This window comes from Rhodnius prolixus, unplaced genomic scaffold, assembly GCF_049639745.1.
Source record: "Rhodnius prolixus isolate KJV_2025 unplaced genomic scaffold, Rpr scaffold_4, whole genome shotgun sequence".
In the NCBI taxonomy this organism is placed as follows: domain Eukaryota; kingdom Metazoa; phylum Arthropoda; class Insecta; order Hemiptera; family Reduviidae; genus Rhodnius; species Rhodnius prolixus.
Genome location: NW_027411614.1, coordinates 9,939,304 through 9,953,028, shown reverse-complemented (window position 1 = coordinate 9,953,028; position 13,725 = coordinate 9,939,304). Strand labels below are relative to the sequence as shown.

The window sequence follows — 13,725 nt, the reverse complement described above, 5'->3', positions numbered from 1 at the left end:
ATAAGTGTTAATATGGAATTTATTTCTTGTAAAATTATTAAAAGACCGTATATTAAAAATTTTCAAAATAACAACCTTAATTTTTTTAACAGTATAATTTTTTCTATAATGTGTCAATATAACATCAAAATTTTTGTAATTAAAAAAAATGAAGATATTTCTTACTAATTGTTGTTCTAAATATTTCTTTTTTTTAAAATAACTTTTATTAAATGTATTTCACTTATAAATTTAGTAATTTTGTGGAATTAAAATTTAAGAAGTAACTTTTTCAAACATTTCTTTCAATAAAAGCAAATATTGACCCCAATTTTAACAAATTTTAATTTTAAACTTAACTTTCTTTTATTTCTTTCAATAATACCAAATTATTAATCCAAAAAGTATTTTTAAAGTTTAAAGCAGTTTGTTTCTAAAAACACAATAACCACCTAAATACTTGAAGTAATAAATCATTACAATTAACTAATCAAGTTTCCGTAATCAAATACCTGGGCGATTTAAAACCTTACTTTTCCAGAAGCTAATCTGCAAGATTTCTTTATTTTAGCAAATAACGGAGGTTGCTCGCCGTAGGCGTTGGCTCTGCGAACAGGGCAGTAGGACAGAGTATGAGCCCTATCACCTGTTGCTCCACATGTTGGACATATTAACCTGGAAATTATAAATTCATTATTTGCGTCGCAAATCTGTTGTTATGCATATACTATTTAGTCTCATATAATATTAACCCTTTGATCACCAAGTAGTTTGTATGTTTGGTAACAAGAAACTAGAAGACGGTGAAATAACTCATCAGCAAAAATAAAGAAATTACTTGAGAGAAGCTTGGCTTCAGTGGTCGAAGGGTTAATCAATTTTTGAACAGTATTTTTACAATGTTTTACTAAATTTTCTTATAAAAAAAAAGTACTCCGAAATAATAGATTTACACAAGTAATGGATCTTGTTTACACTTTTACTAAACATAACTCAATTTCTTCAGAAAGGTAAAATCGACAACTCGACATATCACTATACTCTTAACTGATCTAGATAGTGAAAGTACTCACACAGTCTTTGTCTCACAACTAAATGTTTTTCTTTCTCTGCACAATTACAGTTCGATCTGATTTTTATACATATCGCTTTTAAAATTACTAAGAATTTCTCTGGATTGATTAGTAGGGTTTTATAGTTGAGAGATTTCACTGTAATGTAAGGTTTTACCTTACTTTTAAGAAGTATTTATATTTACCAATATATAGCCCACTTTTAGGTCAGGATTATGGAATTTTTATAAGAAAATCGTGAGTACTTTCTCACAGCTCATCTTGGAGATTATAGTTGCTGAAAAATCCTTATAAAAGTGTGCAGCAGTATGGCTGGATCATGTCCTGTTTTTTTTTAAGGATAAAGTAAAGAATAATTTGGGACTTCTTTAAAATAGAATATGAAAATGAGCACGATACAAATTAACGAGTTAAGGGATGAACCTCGCCGAACTGAAGGATGCATTACACAAAAATAGACCGATTTCTTACATAATTTCGTTTAGTTTTACATTTTTTTTGCAGTATTTTATTGAAAAGATGGCCACGTGCTCATTATTTTTGCCTAGTTTTAATACAATAATTGAGTACTCAAACATAACCGCTGATTGATCGATAGTTCTCTAACGCTATATAAAAATAATAGTGACCCTATTAATATATAATGCCTATTTCATATGTACATTTTACACTGGTTAGATAACTAATTAATACTAATTTAATAGAAACAGAAAAATCACTAAAATATATACGTACTTCCTCAGAACTGGACACATCAGTGCCCTGGTCTTCGGTTCGTACAATGTATGTGAAAAATAGACTTCGGCTATTTCGCTATTAGTTTTACAGAACTTGCAAAATTTCCCACCTGAAACACCATTCTCTTTCATAATCAACTTAATTGTCTTGGAGCGAGTTAAACAATTCAGTTAAAAGTTCACATCTAGTAAAAACATCAAAAATTCAACTAAAAATACTTCTTACCTTTAACACCATTTTTTTTATCGTTATCGGATGATCTGTGGGTTAATTGTGTCGCGGGTCCCGGATCTGGCGAAATACTGTCCTTTCCTCTAGTACTTTCTCTCCTATTTGATTTTTCATCACTGATGACCGAGACACCATCATGAGATGTAGCATCACTACTTGAACTGCTGTTTAACGCATTGTTTGACGAACACGGAAATGTAAGCGAATTTTTCCACAAATTCCACTGCTGAAAATCCAAATAAGCTTCATTATCTTCAGCGGCGGTTGACAGTGAAGCACTTGCGGGGGGCGTAAAGTTGATTAAAGTGGTCCTTATGTTGTAGGGGTTATCATTGCATGAGGAATGAGTGTATTCAAGTGCATTTTTCCCAAAACTGCCATGGCTATTCATCTCGTAGTTGTGTGATTGCTCCATCTTACGGATTTACCAATGCTTTTCCACTTTCCACCAAAACACAAACCTGCCACAAAATTATCAAAAAACTGAATCCAGTGCTTTAAATAAATTTACAATTTACACTATTGGGCATAAATAACCAATCTGCTTGGACACGTAATTATGACGAAGAGTTCTTTAGAATTTGTTTTATCAAAAAAAAAAAAAAAAATTGGTAATTCCTGACTCGAAAGATTCGTGGGTAAAGTAAAAAGCATTCACTGAAAAAAGTGGCAGACATTAGACATTAGAAGATAAAAAAAAATGGGAGTTTCAGGGTCATAGGATCAAGCCGTCGACGTCGCGGGAAAGTGTGTATACCCTTTACATCAACTATTTTTCTTTCTACTAGCCACCGTGCAATCCTGGATCGGTACTGTGACGCACTTTGAACTATACGAGCCTTTAATATTTCAAATTGGCTTCAGAATGAGTTCATGCAGATGTAAATTTTAACGATTTAATCAATTTAAACAAAAAAAAATTGGGGGGGAAAGTATTTAGGTCAAGTTTAAATCATAGCGCCATTTTTGAGAAAATCTCGAAAATAAAAAACTAAATAGTCGATTTTGTAACGTAAACAAAACGGATTTCAGCCAATACTACAGAAATAGTTCCAATTTTTAGTGCTTTATACATACATACGTTTCTTTGAACAAAAATTGTGTTAAAACACACTAAATCACTGAAAATACATTTATGCAAACAGAATAAGAGAAATACTAACAGATTTTTAAAAAATTTGGTTTTTGTAAAAAATATTCCTTTTTACTTGGGCAACGAAAAAATTACCGAAGTTAGAAAATCCCCTTGAAATAAATTACTTTAATGGCAAGGATACCATAGGCCAGTGGTTCTTAACCTTTTCAAACACGCGGAACACAATTATATGTATATATTTTTCCCGCGGAACACTAACATTAATTAATTTGAAATTCGGTATTTAGCAAGAACTTAAAATTAAAAAAAAAAGGAACAATTTTTTGTTTTCGTATCTTTCCTAAGTTTCTAAATTTCAATACATTTAAAATTGAAATTTCGCGGAAGACTTGGACCATATTCGCGGAACACAGGTTAAGAACCACTGCTTTATATCTTCTAAAATTATAGATCTGTGCACAAAATAACTATAGTTTATAATTGAGAGAAGCAAAGTGTATAAGAGAACAAAATTCCATATCAATACGTGGTTCACAGTGGGAGATATAGAACGGCCATAATTTTACAGAATATCATGACCCAAAAAATTTTCAACCCTTTATATCTTCTACATTTATAAATCTGTGCACCAAATAACTATAGTTTATAATTGAGAAAAACAAAGTGCATAAGAGAACAAAATTCCATATCAATACGTGGTTTACAGTGGGGGATATAGAACGGCCATAATTTTACAGAATTTCATGACCCAAAAAATTTTTAACCCATTATATCTTCTACATTTATAAATCTGTGCACAAAATAACCTAGTTTATAATAGAGAAAAACAAAGTGTATAAGAGAAAAAAGTTCCATACCAATACGTGGTTCACAGTGGAAAATATAGAACGGCCATAATTTTACAGAATTTCATAACCCAAAAAATTTTCAACCCTTTATATCTTCTACTTTTATAGATCTGTGCACAAAATAACTATAGTTTATAATTGAGAAAAACAAAGTGTATAAGAGAACAAAATTCCATACCAATACGTGGTTCACAGTGGGAGATATAGAGCGGCCACAATTTTACAGAATTTCATGACCCAAAAAATTTTCAACCCTTTATATCTTCTTCCTTTTTAGATCTGTGCACAAAATAACTATAGTTTATAATTGAGAAAAACAAAGTGTATAAGAGAACAAAATTCCATACCAATACGTGGTTCACAATGGGAGATATAGAACGGCCATAATTTTACAGAATTTCATGACCTAAAAAATTTTCAACCCTTTATATCTTCTATATTTATAGATCTGTGCACAAAATAACTATAGTTTATAATTGAGAAAAACAAAGTGTATAAGAGAACAAAATTCCATACCAATACGTGGTTCACAGTGGGAGATATAGAACGGCCATAATTTTACAGAATTTCATGACCCAAAAAATTTTCAACCCTTTATATCTTCTACATTTATAGATCTGTGCACAAAATAACTATAGTTTATAATTGAGAAAAACAAAGTGTATAAGAGAACAAAATTCCATACCAATACGTGGTTCACAGTGGGAGATATAGAACGGCCATAATTTTACAGAATTTCATGACCCAAAAAATTTTCAACCCATTATATCTTCTACATTTATAGATCTGTGCACAAAATAACTATAGTTTATAATTGAGAAAAACAAAGTGTAGAAGAGAACAAAATTCCATACCAATACGTGGTTCACAGTGGGAGATATAGAACGGCCATAATTTTAAAGAATTTCATGACCCAAAAAATTTTCAACCCTTTATATCTTCTACATTTATTGATCTGTGCACAAAATAACTATAGTTTATAATTGAGAAAAACAAAGTGTATAAGAGAACAAAATTCCATACCAATACGTGGTTCACAGTGGGAGATATAGAACGGCCATAATTTTACAGAATTTCATGACCCAAAAAATTTTCAACCCATTATATCTTCTACATTTATAGATCTGTGCACAAAATAACTATAGTTTATAATTGAGAAAAACAAAGTGTATAAGAGAACAAAATTCCATACCAATACGTGGTTCACAGTGGGAGATATAGAACGGCCATAATTTTAAAGAATTTCATGACCCAAAAAATTTTCAACCCTTTATATCTTCTACATTTATTGATCTGTGCACAAAATAAGTATAGTTTATAATTGAGAAAAACAAAGTGTATAAGAGAACAAAATTCCATACCAATACGTGGTTCACAGTGGGAGATATAGAACGGCCATAATTTTACAGAATTTCATGACCCAAAAAATTTTCAACCCTTTATATCAGTGGTTCTTAACCTTTTCATAGACGCGGAACACAATTATATGTATATATTTTTCTCGCGGAACACTAAAATTAAATAATTTTAAATTCGGTATTTAGCAAGAACTTAAAATTAAATTCAAATTAAAAAAAAAAGTAACAATTTTTTGTTTTCGTATCTTTCCTAAGTTTCTAAATTTCAATACATTTAAAATGAAATTTTCGCGGAACACTTGGGCCATATTCGCGGAACACCCGTTAAGAACCACTGCCATAGGCTTTCGTCAACAAATATACTCAAAGAAGAAATGTACGAGATAATACACAACTCTTCGGGACTAATGCTATTTGTGGATATTGTGTACATTTAGAACTTACATATTTACACTTTTATCTAATTTTCCGAGAAAACTCGAATTCCTGGTTAGCAAGAAAACAAATATCTCCCTCATTTAGTGTGAAGACAGTGAAAAAACAAGTGAGAATTTCAGTAAAAACTATGAAAATATATTTTTACAGTTATTTCACTACAAAAGCTATTTTAGAGATACAAGTAAAAAACATACAAGATACAAGATGTGAGGGTATTTTTTACGTCAATTCTATAAGCGGCATTTCTTTGAAGAAACTTTCACTAACTTAAACAAAATGAATTCAGTCGGTAGGTTTTCCCTACAAATTATTATTTAATACCAGATCAATTCAGTAATATAAACAATCTTTGTTATAAACTGTAGAAGCCAAAATGTCTCTTTTCTGTATATTGTAATATGTACTTGAAAATAGGGGCACTCTCTTATGGAGAGTAAAAATTGACTAAATCTAGTGATTCAACGGAATTGACTAAACATTCTCCGACTTCCAAACTATTTATAAAAAAAACGAAATAAGCAACAACCTTTTTTTCAACATTAGACATTTCACAGTTAATAAAATAGAACTGCTAAAGAATAGGGGGATATTTGTACAAGCTTGCAACACAAAACTAAAAATTGATTACCCGGACTTTTTTGAAAGTGAACTTTCTCCGTTTAACTGCTTAAATTAATGCATAATTAATTATGTAGTAAAGCTTTTGAATGACACATTTTTCGAAGTAAGCATTAAAAAAGATTCGATTGTGAAGAATCTAAGCCTTTTTTTTAAAATACATGAATAATAGCTAATAGAATAATAGCTAATATGCGATCATTTTCCCGAAGTTAATTTGTAATTCAAGTAATGAGCACAGCAATCAGAAAATCGTGTCATTATCGAGCACCGCGATAGGTCAACTCGAAAGCTTATTTAACAAAAGTCTTTAAACGATTGAAACATTTCTAAACTTCTAAAAAAAAAACGTTGAAAACCAGTAGTGAAAACATCTCAGTCCACTTATTTATCAACAATATTCTTTATTTAAATCTGATTCTTTAAAAAAAGGAAAATAATCTACTTGGATGTTAATTCACAAAATGAAAATATCACTTCAGAAAATTAATGCATTACGATCAATAAAAAAGTGCTTTCCTGAACGTGAGTATATTAAACAAATGTTGACAACAAATTTGGCACTATTTATTTTAAAATTTCGGGCCAATTGTAAATAAACGTTTAGATGGTTAGTTAGAAAGAAATCTATATCTTTACCACTCGCACTTCATGGTTACTAGTCAGGAGAATATTAATAGTTGGGCCGAAAAATCGAAAAGATTGGCATATTTACAAAATAAAATCACAAGAGAAACGCCTTATTCAAATGTTGGGTGTGGAAGAAAGCAAAGCAATTTAAGCAGTTATTTGGAGATCATTTGCTGCCTTTCTTTGGACCGATCTTCTTAAAAGTCAATTAACTAATGACACTTCACATCCTTCAACATACGAGTCAAATTTTAATGGAATAGCACTAATTATCAAACAATTTAAAATAGAAAATAATAGGATGATAAAACATAAACACGGGAGTTTTATGTACAAGATCGGTCTACATTCTAAAATGAAATAAACGCAAATTTAAAATATTCTGTTAATAAAAAAAATGTTTAAGAGCACTAAAAATAAAACTAGGAATTAGTTTTAAACCTTTAACGTGACTGAAAATTTACATACCACAAAACAAAATTATTTGAAATTTTGCACTTATAACCGATAACCAGACGAGCAGAGCGAGAATGCAAAACTGTGCCCTATTGCGCCCCCACTTTCAGCAACATCTCAAAACTACGCAACTAGCCCTGCCTGCCTTTTGTGCCTGCCCAAACCTTAAATAAAGTATGAAAAAAAAAAGAAGAAAGAAAAATACTACAGCAAAAAACCTTTCTGAAATCCCTGAAAATGTCTACCATTGCTTCAATTTTTCTTATTATAATTCAACGTTAAAATTAGAAAATAAATGAAATATGTACGAAGCAGCAGCCAGCCATCTTACACTTATCACCAAATTCAAATTTCAATAAGTGATTGAAATAATTTGATTATAAGAATAATGCCTTTCTCTAATATTAAATGATGGTTTATAGAAGTACAATAAATTTTTGCCAAATATTTCACAGCGAAAAACTTTTGAGGTCTATTCAGCAAAAATTAAATAATGCTTTTGCTTTTGTTTGAAACTATTTTGAAAAAAACTAATGATACAACTTACTCTTACTGTAATTTATCTGATTTAACTAAAAAACTTTCTTTCAACATCAGAAAGAACTTCATTGTCTTCCATAACTAAATAGTACATTAGGCCTGCAAAAAATTTCATCAGAATAAAAACTGAGTCTTAGATGTAACTATACAATTACTCCTGATGCACAACCAAGAGGTGCCATCATCAACCCGGAATCTATATAATTCAATTTCAGTTGAACCAGTTTTTTTTTTTCAGGATAAATGACTGAGATAAAAGTGATTGAAGATAAGTTAGCAATACATAATTCATGTTAATTAATATTTTTTTCTAAAAATTCTAAAAAACTACAATTCTAACAGTAAAATCAAACATCTTCTCAAATTTAGAAACTCAGCAATGTTCTAAACGTATACAAGGGCACAAATCAGCAACTAAGGGACAGAACGTAGAAAATAATTCAGAGGATAGCTTACTTTCCTAAAGACTAACATTACAGGGGAAGTCAAGAAAAATATGCACTTATTCGAAATATGCGAAACTCCCTTTCTAATCTTGTAGACATCAAGATCCATAAAAGCTATATCCATATACAATTTCGTAACTAATAACAATTCATTCAATTAAAAAAAGTTGAATTAGTTTGAACGATTGCAGTACATCTCTCTTAGTAGGTGTAAGAGCGGATAATACTTTAATGTCACGTAGAAAAGCCCTAACTACCTGGCAACCTTTATCGAAATCGAGCTAAGATTTATAAAATAACTAGCTGTACCCGTTCACACGTTGCTGTGTTTAACAAAATGCAGTTTTGATACCTCAAACATAATTTATTAATGATCAAATGTATACAATACATCGAAATGAAAATTAACAATAAAATTATCCCTACTTCAGAGTACAGTAGTGTCCTTGCAAAGGTAGCATTTCTACTTAATGTGAAAAATTCAGTTAATGTTGTTGTGTGTGGTGACATTGCTCTTGCACGTACATTTTCTGATGTAAAGTACACACGATGTCCATTTTCTGCTAAATGAACAACCGTTGGATATCGCTCATGAATGGAAAATGATAAAATACGCCATACGGCCTCATTGCTACTTATGTAGCGTCCCAGTTGATATTGGGTGACTTCATCGTTAGATGCAGTTGTATTTTCCACTCCAAACACTGCCATATCGCTTCCTTTGTTCACATATTTGCAAATATATTTTATAGCTTTCACTGAATTGCAGTACTCAGCATTTATGTGTTTTTAGTAGTAATGGAGAATATGGTTCTACCCAACGATTATCAACATCAATAGTATTGTTGAGTACTTTTAGTTTAATGGATTTTCCACCATCTTCGGTATAATTTATTCTCGTATTAATAATTGCAAAAAACTGTTTTTCATGGTTTTCATGGTTACACTTTTAACAAATATTACTAATTAAATGTTATTTTGATATTTTTGGGATATTTGTTCGGGAGCACCTAGAGCCCCAACTCTGATTTTAAAAAAAAATTGCAAAAACCTTCCCGGGGATATACCTAATAATTTCCCAAATTTTCACGGCGATTGGATGTATGGTTTTTGAATCTATCGAGTACAAACAAACAGAAACACATTCATTTTTATATATATAGATTAAAATCAATAGATTTAGAAAGGGCTTACATACGTGTGGAAAACGTTCCTCCTTAATTGTGCATGGAGAGCAACAGTCATATCTATTACTAACAATTTTATCTTTTATATCTCCATAACCATTACCACTAAAACATAATACAATTTATAGTGCAGCCTATTCTCTACAATTCGGTAAAGAATTCATGGAAAACGGAACAATACGAAAAGAGATATAGAGGTTTGAAAAATGAACTATTTACATACCTCCAAAATTTAGTCTTCTTTGTATCAATAAATATTATCACTAAAACATTGCTATTTACACCAGTTATACAATAGACTTTTTTAAATGCTTTACTACTATATAAAGTAACATTCACTTTAAAGAGAATGAACTTAAACCGAAGATTTTTATTTTAAATTAAAAATAATTCAATAAAATCATTGAATTCATTGATGTATTTTAGTGTGAGCATTTTTGGAATTTTTTACACTAAATTTGTTCTGATTTTTTTTTTTTAAAGCTATAATTAATTGTTTAGATTAATTGATATTACAGTCAAACCAATTTAAATGGTGTGCTACTTGAATAAATATTTTGTTGATGAAAATAACCAGCATATTAAGATTTAGTGTCTACTCATAAATCCTATAAAATATTAATGACAAGTTATTGCGGTAAAATTACTTAAATGATACCAATGAAGTATTAATGAAATGATGGTACTTGCTGATTTGTGAACCTTTTGTTATTTAATCAACCCTTATATTTAACTTTTTAAAATGTAAGTTTTTTTTGTAAAGATTTTTGTACCTTTTGGATAGTTTTTTTTGTCTGTATCACAAAGTTATATATCACTTTACAGATTTGCTTAACATTTGGAATAAGCAATACTTCCATTATATCCTGTTATGGTATTAAGTTGGAATCTAACTACCACAGGAGAGATCTTTTAAAAGAATACGTATAGTTGCGATCCCAAGGATCAACAATAACAATTTTCTCGGGAAAACGTTTCGAATAAAATAGGAAGGGATTTGTACGTAAATAGCAAAGTTAAACTGCGATTTCAGTAATTTCTTTTAAGATCTGGATGAACAAACAATCAAGGTGCGTTTACAGTGCTTCTCCCTAAAAGGCAAAGAGAAATTAAACTCTAAATACGCACGAATGCAATACTTTTCTTTAACAGCTGTAAGGGTAGGATGGCACTTTATTGTAACGCAGTAAAACTCGAACCACTTATTCCTGCCAAATTTTGTCACAATTGGTCATATTGATTATTAAGACCGGCCTTTCTTAAGTGTGGCAAAGTCCGTTTCTAATTTTGAAGACAACAAGATCCACAAAAGCTATATCCACATAAATTTTGATTCGAATGACGATTCATTGACGTAAATCGGTTCACGCTTAGATAGTTTGAACCTCTTAGTAAGTGTAAGAGCACGATGGCACTTTAGGGTCAAGTAGGGAAGCCTTAACAACTTCTTCAAGCTAAATTTTCTCAAAATCTGACCAAGCGTTATAGAAATATTAGTAATAATAGTTTTAGAGACGGCCTAACTTGAGAAGGGCATGCCCCCAACCTTAAGAGGCTTCTAAAATGCATATCTACAAAAAATTTGAATTAAATGACGCTTCATGCACGAAAATCGGTTGACGCGATGATAATTTGAAATGATTGTCAAACTTCCCCTTAGTAGGTGTAAGAGTGTAATGCTACCTAGTGGTGCCCTAACCCTTTCATCCTGCCAAATTTCAACAGATTAAGAACATTTTTTTGAAATGCCGTTTTTGGCAATTTTTTTTCTTAAAATCTGATCTTCGTAGTTGCGACAAAATTACTCTTATAAAGAAAGAGTTGTCCTATATTTTAAAGAAAAATTGTGAATTTTATCTTCTATAGAAATAGAGAAATTTCAAAGTTGGGTGTTTTTCAAGGTTACGCTTTTTCGTGCAGTTTTTGAAGATCAATCCTTATACATATGCCCTACCAGACAGTTTTAATTATTGAAACAGCTTCAAAGTATTGTACTAATTATTATGTCTGTCAGTAGACCTACTTTCTTATCAAAATTAATTACAATATTCACTTCGAACGATTGGAATCAAAAACCTTACTTCAAATAGAATGTTTACTTAACATACATAAGTATCAAAGTATAAGTTCACTTTATACACAAAGGACATAGAGTGTTGGTTATTGGCTCAATCCTGAATCGTCTATTTAGTTTGCCAATGCTCTCTCATTCCTTTTCTATTCGAAAGCTTGTTAATAAAAATTTATAGTTGAAACTAAATCTTATTTTATCTGGAGTCCCAAAAGTAAGGTTTACAGAAAAAGTTTAAATAAAAATGGAATAAGTACTTAATTGGCAACATGGAATCAAAATCCAGATCTGAAATCTGATGATTAAAAGCGCCAAATTTCAAGTACTCTACAAAATACAATAGTCGTTAGCTAAACAGTTACACTTATTACTAACCATCTCACGGTTATGTTATCTTGTGCTGGACACTGTACACACCACTTTACCTTTACCTATTGGCTGCAATCAAAACAGAATACAAAAAAGTTTCCAAAACACATTCGTTCTCTTAACGTTAACCCAGCAAGGTTACTTAAAAGGAAATGAACTACAAGGGAAAGGAAGAGGAAATAACCTTGCATCTCATTACCCTAACCCATTTTTTTCTCAGTATACAATCCACGGGAGGCTTCTCTAACCAAGCGATTCCTATTAACACACACTAGTGCGCAACGGGAATTACCTATTAAATCAGTATCTATGAAAACTTTGGGTTATCACCCATTTCTGGTACTGCAATTTACGTTTCCTTAAATCAGAATTTGAACAGATAAGACTGTTGACAACAAATAATTCGCAATAAGAAAAGAGCTTTGCCAAAAGAACTCGCTCTCAGCTATTCCAGATATTCTCTAAGTAAAATATTCAAACCAATGTGATAGGCCTTAGATATTTTTGCAAACGTTCAAATAAAGCATTTTACCTACAGTCTTGAAAATCTCTGGAAGCTCACAAAAATAGTTCACAATCGCATCTCCAATGGTCTGACGCATAATTCGTAAATTTTTCACAATCAAAAATATTGCTTAGGTGTAGAACTGGGTGAAATACTGAACTCGCACTTCAGAGCTTAACCTCATCTCACCCTAAGATCTCTGCTTTGATAAAGTTTCCTGAAAAAATGTTTCATACTGATGTAAAGTAATGCCTATTTTAGTGAAGCGTTTCTCAGAACTTCCAAAAATAAAGCGAAAGTATATATAAGAATGTTCCTAATTCCTATTCTTCTCGCTAAAAATCTATTATTGTTGATCGATCCTCTGTAATTGAGGTAGTTAACTCGCAGAGCTTAATGGTTGAAGTATGTGAAAATACAGAGGTTACGCTTTATCAAAATAATCAGTTGTAATTTTTAACTAGTCTCATGAACAGTAAATGGCGATATAATGCAAGTTATCAGGATGCTGAAGGTATACTCACTGAAATATACCAATTTCATCGCAAATTTTTTTTTGTTTAAAATCGTAAAAATAAAAAAAGCTCGGTGAATAGTTCCAATACTTTAATTAAATGAAAGTTTTCGTCATGTCGAGCTACTAGAGATGTCCAAACAGAATATCAGTGTGTACTTCTACAGCCGTTATTTTAATATGATGCTAAAATCCACTAAAGTCACAACAAACTCCAATTTCCTTGAACCTATATTTTTTTTTTTTTTTAATCCTTAGCACCTTAGAAATGAGATTATTACATTCTTTTTTGTTTCCAACAAAAATGAACTTACCTTCATCATCATAGTATTCAACACACCTAGTACCGTCTAGACAAGGAATGGGCTTAGAACACTAGTAATTTACAGCATCGTCAAAAACCGAAATTCACTATCCTTGTTCATGAAACCTCAATTCGTCCTGAAAAATATGCGATTATTTCATTTTTTCTATCCACTGGCTGGTGAAACTATGACCTTAAGTGTTGAGCCTTAATAAATATAAAGCATTCTACATCATAACTGCTTCTTCTGAAAAGAATATCTGTTTGAAAAAGATAAAATCTTCTGAAATTGTCAATGGATTTTTTTTTTTTTGTGTTAAAAAC

The 13,725-nt window shown here is 30.8% G+C and overlaps 1 protein-coding gene across 4 annotated transcripts; it reads right to left on the bottom strand.

Moving 5' to 3' along the window:
* Positions 1–52: 52 nt before the first annotated feature.
* On the bottom strand, positions 53–12,265 carry nanos (RNA-binding protein nanos). 4 transcript variants are annotated; one of them, XM_074131255.1, is made up of 5 exons: positions 7,478–7,550; positions 4,144–4,244; positions 2,016–2,482; positions 1,788–1,899; positions 53–654 (listed from the first exon to the last, which is right to left on the bottom strand). In XM_074131255.1, exons 3-5 carry the CDS (start codon positions 2,434–2,436, stop codon positions 501–503), a joined length of 687 nt encoding a protein of 228 aa, XP_073987356.1. In that variant the 5' UTR covers positions 2,437–2,482; positions 4,144–4,244; positions 7,478–7,550; the 3' UTR covers positions 53–500. The 4 variants fall into 4 exon arrangements, with proteins under 4 accessions (XP_073987356.1, XP_073987357.1, XP_073987358.1 ...); XM_074131256.1 differs by lacking the exons at positions 4,144–4,244; positions 7,478–7,550 and adding an exon at positions 12,085–12,265; XM_074131257.1 differs by lacking the exons at positions 4,144–4,244; positions 7,478–7,550 and adding an exon at positions 5,768–6,103.
* Positions 12,266–13,725: the final 1,460 nt, after the last annotated feature.